Source organism: Pteropus medius, unplaced genomic scaffold (assembly GCF_902729225.1).
Source record: "Pteropus medius unplaced genomic scaffold, Ma_sr-lr_union100, whole genome shotgun sequence".
Lineage (NCBI taxonomy): Eukaryota > Metazoa > Chordata > Mammalia > Chiroptera > Pteropodidae > Pteropus > Pteropus medius.
This window is the reverse complement of record NW_024349801.1, coordinates 11,920,020-11,940,908: the sequence shown is the minus strand read 5'-3', so window position 1 is coordinate 11,940,908 and position 20,889 is coordinate 11,920,020. Positions and strand designations below refer to the sequence as shown.

The window sequence follows — 20,889 nt, the reverse complement described above, 5'->3', positions numbered from 1 at the left end:
TAGTGTCTCTTTTGACTTTCTGTGTGATGAAACTTTAATTGTGTGACCAAATTATACAGAATTTGAAGGTCAGACAACCCAAAATAATACTGCATTGTATTTTGGGCTATGCATTCTAAAAATATTTGGTAGAATTTAAATTTGGCACCAACTTTAAAAAGAATACTTTAGAGTCCATTAATCTTTGTATCTGCTAAGACTCAATGTTACATTTAGGCACACCTCAGAGGTTATACAGCTTCTCTGAGTGATAAGCTTCTGTGAAAGTTTAGATTATGATCTAAATGAAGATACAGTGCTCACCAGTCAAATAAGGAATATAGTATTTAATGTACCTCACGATGTACATGAATATACACGTAATATACATTAATAGTATAATATATTTAATACATGTTAAATAATGAATGGCTTCAGGGGCCTAAATAAGAGCCATTAACTCTAAAACCAGAAGGAACAGTTAAGGGCTGATTGAACTCTATCCACGTTTTTCAAACATTTCTGTTTTTCAAAATAAGTTTAACAAAGTTGATATTTTATTTTGCTGGAGGTATTGGTTGATTTTATTAGTCTCTTTCTAAAACACATATTTAAGTTTCTACTTGGGAAAACTATTAGCAATTCATTTAATAAATAAATGGCATCTTGAAGCACTCTGAAGACTAATCAATAAATTAGAGAAACTATAAAAACATTAATAGAATGTAGAGGTAAGTGAGGAATAATTTACTTTAAATTTTATAATATTTCTAATAGGAAACTCAGTTTTCTTTCATCACTGAACAATAGCTATTTAAATGGTAACGGTTATAAGACTGCCATTATTCTTTGTAATATTAATGGTAAAAAGGAAAAATGTTAATGGAGCTCTTTATGGTATAATGGATGATAAATTATATGATATCTACAATCCGAAGTTGAAAGGTACTTCTCATGGTGTTCTTAATGATCTATAGAAAAGCACAAAAGTGAAAAACAATTTTAATGAGGTATTCTTCAAAAATCTTCTGTTTTTGCTTTTGGATAAATACATGCAAATTTAAATCTTGTCTTCACTGAACTATCTTTTAAAGTGTTAAGGATTTTTTTCCATTGTTAGCTTGATAATTTTTGTTTAACTTTTTTTTATATTGAAGTACTGCACACATCCAGAAAAAGATGAAAGCCGTATATCTATACAACTCATTGAATTAGCAAAAAGTGAACACACCTATGTAAATATCACCTAGGCCAATAATATTGTTGCATCTTAAAACAGCTCCTTTTGATGCTCTTCTTGATCATTACTACCTATCTCTTTTCCCAGAGTAATCACTATCATGACTTCTAATGTCTTTTCAATTATATACAAAAGAAATCAATAGAATATATTCTTTTTTACACCTGGCTTCTTTGGTTAACATACTTGTAAAAATGCATCCATGTTGTTGTATCTAGATATAATTGATTTATTTTTATTGCTTTACAACATTTCATTAAATGAATATATTAAAATTTGTTTATGCATTCTACAAATGGACTTGTGAGTTAAATGTTGGGACTATTCTAAATGATACTTCAAGAACACTCATGCGCATGTCTTTTGGTACACGGTGCTGCTTTTTTTGTAGGGTACATTCTTCAGAGTAGAATTGCTGGCCCATAAAATAAATATATGTTTTACTCTAATAGAATATGTGAAAGCCTTTTTGTGGAGATTGTACTAATTTACACTCTCAACAGCAGTGTATGAAAATTTCATTTACTCTACATCCTTGACAACACTAGATGTTGTCATTTTTCTCTTATTGTAGCTTTTTGTCGTTTCCCTCAATTTTAGCCATTCTGGTCGGTGTGCAGAATTCTCACTCTATGATATTAATTTGTAGGCCCTATAGCTAATGAGATTGGACATCTTTTCATAAATTTGTTAGTTATATAGATCTTTCTTTTGTCCCTCTCTTTCTTATTGCTTTGTAGTTCTCTCTATATACATATGAATTGAAATTATGCAACTATTAGAATAGCCAAAATCCAGAACACTGACAATACTAAATACTGACAAGGATGTGGCGCAACAAAAACTCTCATACACTGTTGGTTGAAATAAAAAGAGACAGGAATCACCAAGATACTGTGGAAGAAAAACAAAGTTGGAGGATTTTATTTGCTGGATAGAGTTTTAAAATGTTACAAAACAATAAGAAAATGTCATATTGGCAGAAGGTTACTCAACTCAACCAACAGAACAGAATAGAGAATCCAGAAACAGAAGCAACATATATGAAGAGTGAATTTTTGACTTCCTGTTTCATTCTTGGTTTTAATTTACTGTACATTTCCCCCAACATTTTAACATCCATCCTTAGCTCATTAATTACTTTTCTTCTTTTGATGTCCATGTGCTCACTAGCAGTGATTTCTCTATCATTTGCGATATTGATAATTTAGATCTTCTCTCATTTTTCCTTGGACAGCATGACTAGGGATTTACCAATTTAAGTAAACTTTTTAAATAACCAGCTTTTAGTTTTGTTGATTTTTTTCCTAATATTTTTCTGTTTTCAATTTACTAATTTGCGCTATCATTTTCATTATTTCTTTTCTTTTGTTTATTTTAGACCTACTTTATATTTTTTAGTTTCTTGACATCAACACAGATTATTTATCTAGGTCTTTTTTCCCTTAATATATGAATTTAATGCTATAAATGCTGCCGTATGCCACAAATTTTGATAAATTGTATTTTCATTTTCATTTAGATCAATTGTGAAAAATTTTACTTGAGACTTCTGCTTTAACTCTTGGATTGTTTCTAAATATTTGGGGGACTTTCTAGCTATCTTTGTGTTACTGATTTCTAGTTTAATTGTGATTTAAGAGCACACTTTGAATGATTTATATTCTTTTAGATTTGTTAGGGCGTATTTTAGGGCCCATAATGCAGTCCATTATGGTGAATGTTTCATATGAACTTGGATGGAATGCCTCTTGGATGGAATAATCTGAAGTGACAATTAGACCCAGCTGATTAATAGAGATATACAGATCTCCTATATTCTTACTGTTTTTCTGTCTTCTTGATATATCAATTACTCTAACTATAATAATGGAATTTTCTCTTTTTTTTTCAGTTCCATTAGTATTTGCCTCACGTATTTTGATTCTCTGTTATTAGAGACATACACATAGAGGTTTGTTATACTAACCTGGAAAATTGATGGTTTTGTTATTATGCAATGTATCTGTTTGTCTCTGATAATCTTCCTTGTTCTGTATTCTGCTTTGTCTGGCATTAATATAGTTTTTCCAGCTTTCTTTAGATTAGTGTTAGTGTTAAAGTAAAGCACAAAATGAAAACCAAACTTCAAAATTCCCTGAGCAAACAAAACCATTTAAGCCACGTAAGCAAAACTAAGTCTAGCTTATTTTATCAACATAAATGAAACTTAATGTAGTTTGTTTTTTATAAATGCCTCATAATTATAAATGAAACTTAAGTCATCTTCCTCAAAAATGGTATGAGATAATCATTTTGAACCAATTCCTTGCTGTCTGGAAACCCTCTTTGTCATAACCAATCATTATTAAGGTTTAACAATTTCCCCATCTTCACTTTATAAGCCGTCTTGTAACATCATGCCTTTGAGCTTTACTTCATGTCAATTTTGGTTTGAAAGTTTCCAGTTCTTGAAACATTCATGCACAATAAACTCTTAACGAATTACTATTTTATTGATCTGGTGGTTTTAATTTTGCTATTTCTAGATTTTTTGACATTAGCATGGACTGTTTTTCTCCATTCCTTTACTATCTTAGTCTTTATATTTAAAGTGAATTTCTTGTAGAAAACACGTAATTGGGCTTGGTTATTATACTCCAAAGATCTGTCTTTTAAGTAGTGTATCTAGATCACTCACTGTTAAAGTGATTGTTGATATATTTGGATTAATATCTACCATGTCTGTAATTGTTTTATATTTGTTGTCATTTGTTTCTTGCTCAATGTATGAATTTTGGAGAGACATGATTCAGTCCATAGCACCACATAACCTCAATTTTCTGACAGGTCTCAGAAAAGTCATTGATTTTCAGTTTGTCCAGCTTTCTTGTTGTATAGAGTGATATTTTCCAAGGTCTTTAAATACAGAGCTGATGCCTTTCCTATTTACTAATGTGTGTGTGTGTGTGTGTGTGTGTGTGTTTACATATGTATGTGTGTATTTAAGACTATAAAGTTCCCTTTAAGAATAGTTTTTGCTGATGTTTTATTATTTTCTTCTGGGTATAGGACATTACATATGAAAAATTTTACAGATAATTTGGGATCTAGATGGATTTTTTTTTTACAGAGTGTAATTACATTTGCTTCTATAGGCAGCAAGGAGCACTAGACATCTCTGATAATCTTAATATAATTTCACAGTTTGAGAAGATGGGGAGCTGAATTTTAATCTGTGAGGAGTTGTCATTTTCTGACTTATTCTTTATTCTAAATTGTAAACCCTCAAAGTTCTAACACAAAACCTATGGAAGCTTACAGAGTATTCCCATCCTTGAGAGTCCTAGAACTAAAATTTTCTTACTAATCCTATGAAGTTTCAAAAGATCTCAAGTTCTGTGTCTCAGTTTTTCCTTTTCAGAAATCATTTAGTCACCTATAAAGAGAAAAGGCCTTAAAAGGTAGGGCTCACCTCTTTGGATTTTCTTTTCCCAGAACTTGGGAATTTAATATCAATTGTCTTTCAGCACGTCATTACCTATTTTTCATTTTGTACCACTTTTCTAGCAGGAGGGTTGTTCAGAATTTAGTAGTCTGCCACAACCATAACATGACGATTTTTTAGTTAAAAGTTATTTTCCATGTCAATAAAATTTTATTCGTCTTCCACAAAATTGTACACATATTATTTTCATATAAATTTAAGCTTAATGACTTCTCCATATATCTTCCATAAAACAATTTATTACTTCATCTCAATTCTATTTATAGACTACAGTGAAGGTTGTAGCTTTTTTGTGCTTTTTCTCTTTTGCCATTTGATCTTTCTGTCTTGAGATTTCAGAACTTTCTAAGCTAAAAGGGCCTAAACAGTATATTTTACCATTTTGTGTCTCCACAGATTATAATATAATGACTGACACAAGGAATCTCACTGAAATATTGTTAATAATTAGTATCTCTTCAAATAAATATTTAAAAGATTTTAAGTATTTTCTGAGATATGGTAGAAACTGATTTTACTTAATAACATTCTATACTCATTTTGAAAGTTTCAATTTATTATACACAGAAAAAATTTAATTTTCTGATTTGATTTCTGTAATAATAAATAAATGACATTCACACTCACAAGATAGAATCAACTCTTGTATGTATGTTTACAATGTCTTGTTCAACATGTTTAAAAGTTATTCTGTTTTTTCTTTTTACTTTTTTAAAAATAATTTTTTAATTTTTCAATTTCAGTTGGCATATGATATTATTTTAGTTTCAGATGTACAACATAGAGATCTGACATTTATACAACTTATGAAGTGATTGCCCCGATAGATCTAGTACCCATCTGATACCATACATAGTTAATACAATATTATTGACTGTTCCTTTACATCCCCATGACTATTTGTCACTACCAATTTGTACCTCTTAATCTTATCCCCTTTTCGCTCACTCCTTTAACCCCCTCCCATCTGGCAACCATAAAAATATTCTCTGTATCTACGAGTCTGTTTCTGTTTTGATTGTTTATTTTGCTCTCTAGATTCCACATATAAATGAAATCAAATAGCATTTGTCTTCTCTGTCTGACTTACTTCACTCAGCATAATAACCTCTAGGTCCATCCATTGTTGCAGATGGCAAATTTTAATTCCTTTTTATAGTTGTGTAATAGTCCATTGTATATATGTACCACTTCTTACCACTTCTTCTTTATCCATTCATCCACTTATGGACACCCAGGTTGTCTCCATATCTTGGCTATTGAAAATAATGCTGCAATGAACATATGGATTCACATGTCCCTTTGATGTAGTGTTTTAGGTGTCTTTGGATAAGTATCCAGCAGTGGGATTTCTGGGTCCTCCTTTGTCTCTTGTTATTGCCCTTGTTTTGTCTGGTATAACTATTGCTACCTCAGTTTTCATTTTGTTTTGTTTTATTTTTATGAAATTCTTTCTTCATCCCTTTACTTTCGGTCTGTGTGTGTCTTTCGATCTGAAGTGAATCTTGTGTAGGCAGCATATGTAAGGGGCTTGTTTACTTATCCATTCTGCCACTCTATGTTTTTCGATTGGAGCATTTAATACATTAATATTTAAAGTAATTGTTGATAGAGTTATAGTTATTGCAATTTTATTGTTCATTTTTAAAATTTTTTTCCTTTTTCTTAAAGAAGTCCCTCTAATATTTCTTGTAATACCAGTTTGATGTGATTAAGTCCTTTAGCTTTTTCTTGTCTGAGAAGCTCTTTATCTGTTCTTCAATTGTAAATGATAGCTTTGCTGGGCAGAGTAATCTTTGTCGTAGGTCCTAGCTTTCCATTATTTTGAATATTTCATGCCAATCCCTTCTGGTCTGCAAAGTTTCTTTTGAGAAATCAGCTGACATTCTTATGGGAGCTCCCTTGTAGGTTGCTTTTTTCTTACTGCTTTTAAGATTCTCTCTTTGTCTTTAACCTTTCATATTGTAATTATGATGTGTCTTGGTTTGGGTCTGTTTGAGTTTATCTTGTTTGGGACTCCCTGTTCTTCATGGACTGGTACGTCTGTTCCTTTTCCCAGGTCAGGGAAGTTTTTCATCATTATATCTTCAAATAGGTTTTCAATTTCTTGCTCTCTCTCTTCTCCTTCTGGTACCCCTATGATGCGAATGTTGGTACACTTGATGTCCCAGAGGCCCCTTAATCTATCCTCATTATTTTGGATTCTTTTTTCTTGTTGTTGTTCTGATTGAGTGTTCACTGCTACCTTACCCTTCAAATTACTGATTCAATCTTCTGCTTCATCTAATCTATTGTCGATTTCTTCTAATGTAGTCTTCATTTTTGACTGGTTCTTTTTTATGTTTTCTCTGTACACTTTTATGTTTTATATCTGTTTGTTAAAATTCTCACTGAATTCCTCTACTCTTCTCCTAAGTTCATTACGCATCCTTATAACCAGTGTTTTGAACTCTGTATCTGGTAGATTGCTTATCTCTATTTTGTTTAGTTCTTTTTCTGGAGTTTTGTTCTGTTCTTTCATTTGGGACATGTTTCTTTGTCTCCCCATTTTGGATGCCTCCTTGTGTTTGTTTATATATATTAGATAGGGCTTCTGTGTCTCCTGGTCTTAGTAGAGCAGCCTTATGTTTTAGATGTCCTGTAGGGACCTGTGGCACAGTCTCCCTGGTCACCTTGTATGGGTTATATATGCCCTCCTATCGTAGTTGAGCCTTGGTTGCCATTTGCACATCAATGGAAGGAATTGGCCCTCAGGCTGATTGGTTGTGAGAACTGGCTTGTGACTACAGTGAAGGAGCTGTTATGCAGGGGCTAACCTTATGGAGCAGGATTTTTTTTAGCAGGACGCTGGTGCCCGCCCAGTTGACCTTTGGGTATGTCTTCCTCGGATACAGCACTGGGTGCTGCTCTGGCTCAGTCTGAAGCTGGTCACAAGGTGTGCCAACCATGGGGCCTCCTGTGAGGAGCCCCAAGTTCAGCTACACCCTGTGCCCTGCCTGGGGTCACTTGGCATGAGCCACCAAGCAATCTGCAGAAGGCTGCCACCTGTGCTGGGCTTGGAGGTGACTTGAGAGGCCACGCTGCCAACTGAGGCTGGTTGCTGCTAGAGCTGGGCTTGGGACCACCTAGAATGATGTATAAGGCACTCCAAGGCCAGATACTATTAGGATTTTGTGAACTTCTGAGAGATTTTAGGAAAGGCTGCAGCATGAGCTGAGACAGGCCGTTTGTATGGAAAAGCCACTGGAAGTGGCTTGGGTGAGCCCACAATTTGGGTGGGGCGAGGTATCAGGGAATCGCCAGGGGGGAACTAATGGCGTTAGCTAGGGTGATGGAGACTCAGATATAGTAGTCACTTGCATCTGTACTTTGGAAGGTGCTTAACAAAGGAACAGTAAATTCTGCCAGTACTTCTGTCTGGAAGAAAGCTGCCCCTCCAGCCCTTGCCTTAAAGCCAGATAATTCAGTTCCTCCTCGAATATCTCTGGCACCTTTTTCAGCCGCTGCCCCAGTGCTGGAGCTCAGAGCAAGTGAGTCCTGAGTCTGTCAGTAAGTAAGTCCATGAGCGGGCCCTTTAAGAGGAATGCTTGGGACTCTAGCTGCACTTCATTTCACTTAGCCACAATATCTGCTGGCTTTCACAGCAGAAATTGTGAGGACTTCTCTCCCTGGCACTGGAACCTTGGGCTGGGGGCCTGGTGTGGGGCTGGGACCCCCTTGCTTCTCCAGAGGGACCTCTGCAGGAGATATCCCTCCCAAATTTTAACTGCCATAGGCAGGTGTGAGACCAGCCTGTTTTACATCTCTGCCTCTAGTTTCAACATGGCTTCTTCTCTGTGTCCTTAATTGTAGAACTTCAGTTCAGCTAGACTTCAGGCGATTCTCACTGATGGTCGTTCTGTAGTTTAGTTGTAATTTGATGTGATCATGAGGGGAGGCAAGAGCAGTGTTTACCTACTCTGCCATCTTGACCAGAAATTCAAAGTTATTTTTTATCTGGGTTTATGTTAGCGAAATTAGCACTTTTCAGTAGTTATTATTTTTTTTTTGCTTTTCTTTTGCACTTTTTTTAGACCAGACAATCTCTTGGGAAGCATATTTGATAAATATGTATAACTAACATCATAAAATAAAAAGCTCATTTCCATTAGACAGCATGGTATGATAGATTTAGTGTCTGCACATCAGCTGACTGTGTCAAAAAGAGTTGTACTTGGAAATAGGTCACATGAAAGTCACATATGTAACTCATTCTTATGATAAGAGAGGCCAGGAGATTTTCATGTTTGCCTTTTTGTTGTGTAAAATTTCTGCTAGTGTTGCTGTTTATTTTTGTGGGAGCTGGATCAATTTTTATGTAATTACAGAGTCTGCTATATAACCACATGTAACTGGTCCCGTGGTTCTGATTTATTGCAGCAATATTTTGGATCCTCTTATGAACTGCCATACAGGCATATCCCTTTATGTATCTTGGCTTTCTTAGAAGAGCTGCTCAATTAATATTTGAAAAAAAAAATTAATGTTATTACACTTCTTCATAAATTTTAGAATCATTCTGGAAAGACTTAAAATCCTATGAAAAACTTTAATTCATTAACCTCATATATTATATTGGTTAGAATACATTTCCAGACCATCTAGGAACACCTCATTGAGTTTGAAAATCATCAAGACTAAAAGAGAAGAAAAATGCAATGAAGGCTTTTTGATTTTTATCACATAAGACACATTGCCTTAATTTTACTTGTAGATATTTCATGATATAATGGCATATCCCTTTACATCCTGTATCTGTTAGAAGGTTATCATTTATATGCAAGAGTTCCATTGATTATGGAACATTTGTCTTTTATTTTCATTCTGCTCTAATAATTTTGAGAAAATGTAAAGTTTAATAGAACAATCTTTTTGTTTATGAAAGTCAGCTGCTAGAGCTGTGTCCCAGTTCAGCAGTAATCTAAGTAGCGTTACTCTCAAATGTGTCGAAGATTTTAAATATAAATTAGGAGAAAAAAAAAGCCTCAAATAAAATATCAAGTTTCCTCTAGGGTGAGTTGTTCACTTTTATATTCTGTTACAATGAGGCCCTTTTGATGGCTTAGCTAAATTATGGGCTTTGGGGTCAAAAAAGCCTGGAATTAAATTCTTACTCTGCCACTTTCTAACTGTGTGGCTTTAGGCACATAACCTCTACAATTTTCATTATCCCCAGTTTTAAAGTGGGTAGAAAATGACTACTTCATAGGTTCAAGCAAATATTAAAGCAATGCAATATATTTCTGCTGTGTCTGATTCTGAGATACAGACTTTGCATTCAAGACATTTAGACTGATAACACAGAATACAGTTGCTATTTATTTCTCTTTTTGGAAGTTAGCCCTAGAGAACTGTTCTTCTAAAATCTTTTCCCTCTCTGAAAAGCTTTAGATAACACAGAGAGGGAAAATGAGCATTGTTTATCCACAAGCTAGTAAGATTTTTAAAAAGTGAGCCCAGGACCAAAAGCACAAATTAGCTTGGTTCACACAAGAAATGCAGAGTCCAGCCCACCCACAGATTTAGTGTGCAAGGTGCAGGATCTAGAAATCTGCATTTCTAAACAGCACAAGTAATTCTGACATATACCCAAGTTCAAAATCTAGAAGAGAAGACACAAACAGTCACATAATAATTTTTTTAAGAGAGGTATTTAAATCTGTGATTTCCTTTATGAATTGTGATGGCATGAAAAATCTTTATAGCAAGTTAAAGAATGTCTCCTAGGCAAAGGAAATACAACTGAAACCTGATAGTGTGCATAGGACTTTCATTTATAAGGTAATGTAACCTCAATCCCATGTCTCATTCACAAATATTCTGAAAAAATTCCCATTAAGTACTGGATTCCACAGCAGAATCTTTGTTATGTATGTATTGAAAAAAACTTCAACACATGGAGCAAAACAATATAATACAAATAATAATACAAATATTATTGTTCAGTTAAATATATTTAATTAATAGTAATGGCACATATTGATATGAGAAAGTTAAAGTACCCAGAGCACTACTAAATGATGTTTCTATCTATTCTGTCACTGTACATTCTTCCTATGTCTATATCTTAACTTTATTGTACTAATTATTATAAAATTAATACATGCTCATTAAAAAATTGAGATATGATTGAAACGTGTTATGTAAAAACCCCATATCTCTCACCTTACAATTTCTTTCAGTCTTTATAAGAAAAAACAGCTTAAAATTTGAATGTGCCAAGGTATTTTTATTATATAAGCAAACTAAGTATCTTATATTTCTTCTTTATGTTCTCAAAATTCAAATAACTCACAATAGATTAGGTAAATGTGAAAGGCCATCATTTTTAGACCTCCTTGTTCTACCTGCCTGTCTGTTGCCAGTGTCACTATGCAGCTTTTCTCCTGATCCCTTAAGATGGTAGTGGCATCCATCTAAATCTATGAAGTTCCATTACTTTTGAAAAAATGTGAGATCTTTTGGAGGGTTATCTAATTCATCATCATCCATCTGTTTGTTCACTGAAAGAAATTATAATTAGAGATTGTGTTAGCCTGCCAGTGGCACCCAGGAAAATAGAATCAGAGTATAAGAGGGTTAGATTAGGATTGAATGTCTACAGACCAGGTTCTCAACCCTGGGTGGACACTACCCTGATTTGGAGAGCCTATAAATACACACACACACACGCACGCACACGCACGCACGCACCCACGCACCCATGCACCCGCACACACGCCAATGCCAAGGGTATGAAATTTTTGAATAGAATGGAACTTTCTAGGAGGATCTTGTTATCAGTCCAAATGTCTGTGGGACTAAACAATGTTCTCTTATGTATGTTCTGAGAAATGGGAAATGGTATCTAAGAATGTGAACGTAATATGTTTGAAACATGCTGGATAACTATCCTTGTCATGGAAGATCCAATGCACATTTGCACATTCACATTTGACATGCTCTGAGAGGTCCTGTAATTGAGAGACCTGTTGAACTTTGCTTTTTTTTTTTTTAAGTCCAGCCTTTCTCAAACATGCACAGCTAACAAATATTTAATTGAGAACCACTTTGAACCAAGCCATGTTCTAGGTACTATGAATGGAAGACAATAAAGCTCCCTGCTTCAATGGAATTTGTTTTCTAGTGGGATAAGGTAAACAAACATAATAATCAAATAGAAGTAGAATAATGAGTAAAATAAAGAAAATAAAACAGTAGATGTGGAGGTGCCAGATATGCTACTATAGAAGCTGGAATCAGAAAGGGCCTGTCTTAAGTGGTAATATTTTGACCAAAGCTTGAAATGGTAAGAAGAGATTGTTGTACAAAGATCTTGAAGGAAGAACTTAGGTCTGATGCCAAGGCCCTAAGCGGAGCTGAGCTTGGCTTGTACAGAGTGGTCCAGTGTGGCTAAAGCATAATGGAGGATGTTGCCAAAGACTGTGTATGTTGATAAGGAGATTAGATTTTGTTCTAAGTGGTAAAAGAAGCAGTGGGATGACATGGTTTAATTTACCTTTAAAACTCTTACCGACTGCGCAGAAGGGAAGAGATTAGGGATACAGATGTGAATGGTCACAGAGAACTGAAGAATAAAAAAGTGAGGAAGAGGCCATTGAGGTAGTTCTGGTGATATACTACTTTGCTGAACTGGGTGGTCATAGCTGAGATGAAGAAATATGCCCAGATGTTTTATATAATTTAGAGACGCCATCACAGAACTCTCTGTGGCGTATGAGCCTGAGAATGGGTGTATTGGTGGGGTGTGGGAGAAAAGTAGAGAATTGATTGACAAGGGGAATGAAGTGGAATTAATTTGTCTATGAGACATCCAACCTTTTTTTTTTAATGTATTAGAAAATATGTTGGTAAATGCTGATAAAGGGATATCTGTGAAGTAGAAAGAAGAGTAAGCAAATGAAGAAACTCCCTGGGTGCTGGTATTCCTAATGCATTTGCTTTTGCCTTTGCCTGTGTAATCATGAGGTTGACCTTATTTGTTGATCCAATCATGGTAAATGGTGTTATCATGAGCCCGAACAGGGAGTAGCATCATCTCTTATTTTGTTTCTACATATGATGATTGTTATAGTAAGGAGGAGGAGGAGGAGGAAGGGAGGGGGGTTGCGAGAGAAGGAAGAGGAGGAGGAGAAAAATAATTTTGAGAATAACTTCTGCTTCATCTTATCTTTTTCTGTTACAAAGCCTTATAGTATGTCATATAGGAGAAAATAAAACCTGCTTAGATGTTAGATGCTGTAGTGTGTGGGTTTTGTAGGTGAGCTATGTGTTACGTAGGTGCATCCTGATGTTACTACATAATAGTTTTACAAATGCTAGAGTTTTTTTGTTTGTTTCCCCACCTTCCTGACTTTTCATTTTCTCATCTGCGATTTGACTGTGCTGGCTTAGCATCATTCCCAAGGTCTTTCTAGCTTTCAAATTCTAGAGTCTATAAGTCTAATAACAGGTCTTTCCATATAATTGCTTCCAACTTCCCTTAACAGTTTTTAACGTGGGTATCAAGCATCGCCAAGAAGTTTAGCAGCCTGATATTAAAGTGTAGTTCTGACTTGAATGTTGGGTGATACTTTTGTTTATGTTAATGAGTAAGATAAGAAAGTTAAACAATAGAGAAATGTCATAACCTTACTCATTCATCAGTGATATAAGCAACTTCTTTGCTGAATCAGATCATGGTTTTTGAAAGAAGATTTTCTCATTTTTGTGCTATTCATAATGTTTTAAATTTAATCTGTACTTTATAAAAACAAACTTTATTGAGGATATCATACTTGAAAGCTGGCTTAACGGCGATGACGGAATTTAATACAGTCTTAAAAAAAAAGATAAGTTTACACAATAGTAACTTCTGTGGGTGGAGAAACATCCTGACATAACCGTTAATATGAAGTTAAAGACGTTAGCCATCGTTATAGGAAAACAAATCAGATGTTGCTCACTGACATTAGAGGTGACAAGGTGAAATAGATATACTTTGGGTGTATTGATTTCCTTCTTCCCTTTTCTTCTAGGGTTTTTCAGGAAATGCAAATGCAGACAGTGTTGTGTACTATAGACTCCAGCCTTCTATCAAAGCCAGATTTCTGCGCTTCATCCCTTTAGAGTGGAACCCCAAAGGCAGAATTGGAATGCGAATCGAGGTGTTTGGATGTGCATATAGTAAGTGTTTGTTTATCCAAAACACTGAAATAGGTATCAAAGGAAATGTTTTAAGAGCCAAACTTCATACAGAAATTGACTTTATAGATATGTAAAGAGAGAGAAAAACAGGAATGATTTTTGTGGAAAGCTGTTTTTGTGTGTGTGCCCATACATGCCAGTATTGACTTTGGCGGTCAGCTTTTATATTTTAAATCAGAAATGGAAGCATTTTATAGATAGAAAAATCAATGTGGAGATAGATAGAGATACACGTTTGTAGACATATGTAAATTCATTTATTAAAATCTAATATTATTGACTAGATCCTAACTTTCAAATATTATAGCTTTCCTCACATGGAATGTATTTTCACTTGGGTATCCTGAGTTTAATAAAAGAGGCAGTGTTCTGTTTAATATAACTAGTCATTTTTAGGAAATCAAAGAATGTTTTTCTAAAAATAACATACCATGCGATTCACTTATGCTATGCTCTCGGCATAAAGTCATAGAAAAGGTAAAGACCTCTGTCAAAATATAATTTGTGTTTGAAATACTTTCACATAAAAATAAGATAGAAACCACAGATTTCACTTCGTCTCCTCTTAATGAAGCATTTTTATTATATCTTTTTGTGAGACAAGGACCTAAGAATATTGATAGCCCACCTCAAGCCTCACCATCCTGTTAGATGCTCTTTTATTGTAGAACAATGACTTAGTTAATATGATCTACAGTGATCAGATTGAGCAGTCTGAGGTTTAGAGAGATTCAGTAATTTGCCCAGAGTCCCACAAATAATACATGGAAGAATCTGGAAAAGAATCTCAGACTGTTAAATTTTACTACATCATTATTTCTCTAGTACACCTTTGGTTTTTAGCCACTAAAACTTTTTTTTCCTCAAATACTTTATCACTTTGTGAAGTTAAGTTAGGTTCTGGTTCACGTTATTTACATGGAAGGAAGGCTTATCACATGAGGACAAGCAACTTGTTGAAATTGTCCAAACTGTGTCTGACGAAGAAGCCATGTTGTACATTATAGATCGCACAGGACTCACTGCATCCTTAGTGAGTTCTCGTTGTCCACCACCCCCATCAAACATTCTGTCCCTGCCAGAGACTGCAGAATAACAATAATAGAATTAATATCAAGAGTAATAATAAGAATAGCAATAGCACTAATATTAGTAGTCTTGATTTTTATTATTCTAGAAATAGCAAACTTTTCTTGAGCGCTTACTAGGTATCTGTACTATATCAACCAGTTTGTTTATTATTCCAAAAAAAGTCTAGGTAAGAATCATTAGATAACTACTCCATTCCTCCACTTTGCAAACAAGAACACTGAAGCTTGGAGAGGATGACTTGCTCAAGCCACACAGATAGGAAGTGACAGAGTTGGGTGTACAGCCAAGCCTGCCAGGCTCCAGAACTCAAGCTTATGCTCATTTTCTTTCCAGCTGCTACATCAGCAAAGAGCCATGGGCAGCTTACTTCTCACCATCTGCCCAACCTACCACATGGCGTAGGTGCTCCCATTATGTGTTAGTTCCTCCCTTCACCATTATCACACTTAAATAAAATCATCCCTTAAAAAAATATCCTATCCCCAAATTTAATTCTGGAGCACAGAACCTTGACAGTCTGTCTAATTTTTCTTGGATCACAGAGTTTAGCAAAGCCCATGCCACATGGTGGACAATTAGCAAAACAAACTTCCAAATGCTTCATATTCATAGTCACATTCTATACTATTCGGAGCATCCACTTTGCAGAATATTTATCTTTGTGTAATAATCACTAATAGTTATGTAGCACTTAAACTCAGTGTCAGATACAGTTTTTGTAGATATTCTAATTTAATCCTAAAAATCGCCCATCTATTAAAGTCTTAGAAATATTCCCAGTAGTACACACTTAATATTCATTCAGTCTAGGATTCACATTCAACATTAGTTTAACAAGACTATTGGTGCTGTTTTTCTAAAACTAACGCACCACTCATAATGTCTCTGTGGAAATGACTGCTGAGACACAGGCTCCTTTGAGTTCTGTGCTGCCATGTACTTAAGGATAACTCAAATATCCTCCCACTTTTATTGATTTGCAATCCTGGGGAACATTCTTTTCACTGTGACTTTATTTGGCGTCTCCTGGAGTGAGTACCATGGCCACTTATTCAGTCAGCGTCCTTTTTTCATTGACCCACAGTCAAACTAGCAATACTGGGAGCCAACATGATTTTAAATACAAACATAAACACATATGGTAAGATGATTTGATAGGATTCAATGTAAAATGACTGTTGTGTAGTTTAGCATAAAAGAGATAAAAATAATAAACTTAATGGAAAAATACTCTCATAGATTACCTAAAATGACCTCAAAATGGGTTGAGTATGAATGCCTTATAGAATTGTGTTTGATCAAATTGACTTTAATTCCTCAATTATGCTATAGTTATACTCATATTCTCCACCTATCATAGCATCAGCCGTACAGGATATTAATTTACTAAAATATGATGCTATAAAGCCATCATTTATTAAACAGTTACTATGTGTCAGATACTATTCCTCTCGGCATTTTCTGATTTACTCCTAACAACACAGTAAAGCAGTATGTGAATATTACCATTTTATTCAGGAGTAAGTAGCGATAAGCAGAATTGTTGGCTGAATGGGGCCTGTGGCTTGCTTGCTTGCTCTGGGTTGCCTGGTACAGAAATAGATGGGACCATTGGCTTCCCCTGTCCTCAGAAGGAAGAGCTTCAGATACTATGGGCACAAGAACACAGCTGCAAGATTTTGTCTGAAAGAGTCCAGATCCGAGATCAGACTGGATTTTCTCCAGATTTGCAAGGCCGTTCTCCTGCAATCCCTATAAAAAGAAAAGCGGTGTTGGGGGCTGGACAGGGTCTCTCTTTTGGGTCACGGTCATAGACACCCATCCACACTGGCAATTAACCGAGGCTTTCGTGAGGTCGGTAAAGGCCTGGAGGATTGCTTGCAGCCTGCCTGCCCGTGTGTCGTCACCTGCACCAAGTTAACGTGACTCTTAGGTGTACTTTGCCAGAACCATTCACTCAGGAGTGGTATGTATTGGGGTGCTTCAGGTCTCTTGATGTGGGAGAAAGTGAACCTTAGAGAAATCAAGAAGCTTGTCCAGGGTTACAGAGCCTGTGTTAGATCTAGGATTAAAAATCAGATCATCACATTCCAAAGCCAACTGTGGAATGACGGTTAGATGAATCATTATACTTTCACATTTTAAGTATTTATTGACACTTGCTGAGAGAGAACTCTACTAGGTGTTGGGTAGAGTGAGAAATTCTAAAATACTATATATTTTCTTACTATGGGAATTATTACATATATATATATTTTGCATAGGTTTATTCAATACAATCCTTTCACTCTACACAACAAAGTAAAAACACAACATTATCTAAATTGCTACAAAATTCCAAAGCTCAAAACAAAATTTATAGTACTGACTGTACAATGAAAGCCAAAGTAACTGTACACATTGCCAAGGTAACCTGCAAGCCCACCGTGAATATCAGAAGCAACAGGGCGTCCACGATGACCCTGTAAAACTGGATGTCGGTTTGCTCCCCAGTTTCAGAGAGAGAGGGAAACGTGGAGAGTGGGTGCATGTGCACAATGTGAAAACAGAACTATTTATGGTAACTAACGTGGGGTGTTTGACCCTAGAGGTCAGAAGAAGCAGTCATAAAAATTGTACAAACTCAATGTAAACTATTGTAGCGTATGTGTAGGGTGTGAGCAATAAAGTGACTGATAAATTGAGATTAGTATAAGAAAGTTTATAGAAATAAGTTTTGAAACTAAGATGCGGATACTTCACACAGGAGGCTGGGAGGATAGCCCCAGTAGGAGAAGGGGTGTACCCAAGCCGAGCACAGGAATGAGGAGTGCTTGGAGGATCAGTTTGTATTTGAGAATGGTCGTTCAGACTGAAATGAGGGGTACAAATGGGAGGGTTAAACGAGGGGTACAGATTAGAAAGTTAAATGAGTGATACAGATTGGAGGCAGCAGCTCAGGAGACTTCTGACGTCACTTGTGCAAGTGACAATAGAGCCTCAAACTAGGGGACCAGCAATCAGGAGAGAGGGTTCTCCCGACTTGAATCAGATTCAAAATAAGCTGAGCATGTTGAATCGGGAGCTTAGTGATTGTATGTGAGGGACATTGAACTATGAGATTTGAAGAACTGTCTAGAGGGAGTTATTTACTGGGCGGGGCCCCTGGAGAATTAATGAGTTCTGACAGGACGCAGGAGATAATTTGTTTCATTGTTGACTCAGTTGAATTCAAATGCCTGTGAACTATGGAAGGTTGGAACTCTAAACCCTTTTAGTGGAGGACATATCATTAAAACCTGTATAAATATTATTATTATTATCGAATCATAACATTTCCACTTATTGCATTACTGTTAATAATACAAGTATAAAGTACTGTGTTTGGACCATGACTCATGTCTTTGAAAAGCAGAAATGCATTTCCATCATAATTAAAGCAGGGTCTTTATTCTGTCTTTCGGATAGTCTGTATTTTTATGCCAGGTCCTCCCTTGTGCCTAATACATGTGTTTGCCAAAGTCCTAGGTGGAAGCTGGTCTCATGAGCGTTGCAGGGAAAGTGGTTACTGTGAGATCTGCACTTAATTTTATTACCTTCTGTCCCAATGAGTGAGAGCAGGAACTTGTTATGAAGGGGCATCAAATAAATAGAAAACCCAAATCAAAGAGCATGTCCTACTTTTATGCCAGGGAACGTGAAGTTGATTCCTGAGTAATGAGAGAAGTAGAAGCTAAATTTTAGAGGTTCAAAGGGAAAGTATACATTTCAGATGTCTTGGCCGGAGCAGCTGTGAACATGTTTGTGGATCTAGACACAAGCTGTAGGTAAAGAAATACCTTGTGGAAGAAAGAAAAAGAAAATGTTTCATGATAAAGAAGTACTACTCTACTAAATGTCCCAAAGGAAAGTAAGGCGTGGTAAACAAAGACGGGGAAAGGGAAATGACTGGGTGAAAGTGAGCGTGTCTGAGACGTCCTTACGAAGTGGTGATCAAGCCACAGCAGATGATGTCCTTTAATAATGGGTGAACTGCTGAGACAGTTGCCCTTAGTATAAATTCTAAGTTCCTTTTCTCTAGGTCTTGTATAAACATCCTCATTTACAATCCATGATCTTCCCGTCCTCATCCTCAACAAAATAAGAACATCCAACTGCCCAGCTATACTAAACTAATTTCCATTTCTTTCACATGCCATGATGTCATGATTTTTCTAGACTTAGGATCTCTATACTATGCTTAAGGCAATCATCACACATCCAAGCTTCATGCCTCTCCCTAGATAATTCTTTTACTCATTGCCATTTCTCCGCATAGAAATCACTGTTTCTGCCAACTTTTCTGACACGCCATTAGGTCAGAGGACATTTCCACCTGCTCCTGGAGCAGCCAGCCATTCTGCTCCTGATCACATTATGCTCTCATTATACCGTATTGTCATTAGACATTCCTTTTTTTTTTGTTATTAGTCGTCTGCATAGATGAATGAATGAAAGGAGGCAGGCTTAGTGAGCCTCATGAAGGCTTTTCCTGTATCCTAGCAGTGTATTCAGCCTGTTAAAGATAAGGCATAGAACACAGGGAGAACTAAGTGAGAAGATCAAAAGAGAAGAAATGGATACAAGTCTTAAACTATTGTGTTTACTTGTTTAAACGTAGACTGTTTAAGAGAAAATTGAGTTTTATTTAATAAATGGAACATAAGTCAATAATTATAAAACTATGTTTACATTTTAAAAATAAGAATGTGCATTTTACAATGTAAAAATATTGAAAGTTGGGACTACTTACTTCAGTAGATTTCCATTTAAAAAACATATTGATCGGAAACTTAAGACAGTAGCATGAAAAGAACAAATATTCACCTGAAAAAACCCTGAGAGAGAAGTAAGTAACAGTCTTTCATCCATTCAGGATGCTGATCTCTCATATCACATGACTAGTTGGTGGAAAAAATGAAAAGCAGTAAAATTTTTAGGTTTACCAAAAAGAATAGTTATAATTGAATCCAGCACATACTTATTAAGCTAATTCCACATGTTAACTGCTAAAATCTTTACCAAGGTGAATTAAACACAATCCTTGCTCTCAGATTATCAGCTAATACTGTAACTGAGGAATCCCATTTTATGTCAAAGTTTAAAAAGAAGAGATTCTGGCCAGCCTAAAATCAAAGAGGATAAATTCCAATCCTTTGCAAAGTTCTTTTAATCCTGGAAAGATCACTTTTGGAATTAATGCCAAGTTAGAAGGACTTATTAAACTCCTTGGGCTTTTAACTGAAAAACCAGAAAGACATTGTCCTAGGAGTAGAGACCACACCTGAGGACCAGTTGTTATGTCTTTGGACTAAGGACAAACCAAAGTAGACCTGTCCCAGCAAAGCCTGGAACCAGGCTTTCACAGGGTCAGAGTGATCTGCCGGTAATTTAACTCCCTGAGGACCTCTTCCATTTACTTCCTGCCACCACCATCCGCCCTACCCCAGTCTCCCCCATCCTCTCAACTCTCCTCACCCTCTCCCCTTCCTTCTTCCTTCTTTCCTGACTCTAGACATTTACGTAGGTAGTCATCTACTCGGATTATGTATCACTTCCTCACAGATGCCATCCCTAATCAACAACCCAATGTAGATCTCTGTTCAAATTTCCCATACAACCCTCATGCTCCACTTAAATTTGTAAATTTATATGCATATTCAAGCGATGAGTGGCTTGATGTTTTTCTTTTTCCTCGTATTGGAAGATCCATGAGGACAGAATGTGTTCACTGTTGTGACACCATCTCCTACTGTAGGACTTGGTTCAGTACCTATTTGTTAATGGACGAATTAAGAAAAACATCTGATGAGCCACAATATAAACTGAAAAAGCGAATAAATATGTA

The 20,889-nt window shown here is 35.8% G+C and overlaps 1 protein-coding gene across 1 annotated transcript in view; it reads left to right on the top strand.

The window, feature by feature from the left end:
• Window positions 1-20,889, top strand: part of CNTNAP4 (contactin associated protein family member 4) — a 222,609-nt gene that overhangs the window by 103,755 nt on the left and 97,965 nt on the right. Inside the window, exon 4 of the mRNA XM_039888850.1 lies at window positions 13,763-13,910. Coding sequence (XP_039744784.1) covers window positions 13,763-13,910 — 148 coding nt within the window. The remainder of the gene's footprint in view (window positions 1-13,762; window positions 13,911-20,889) is intronic.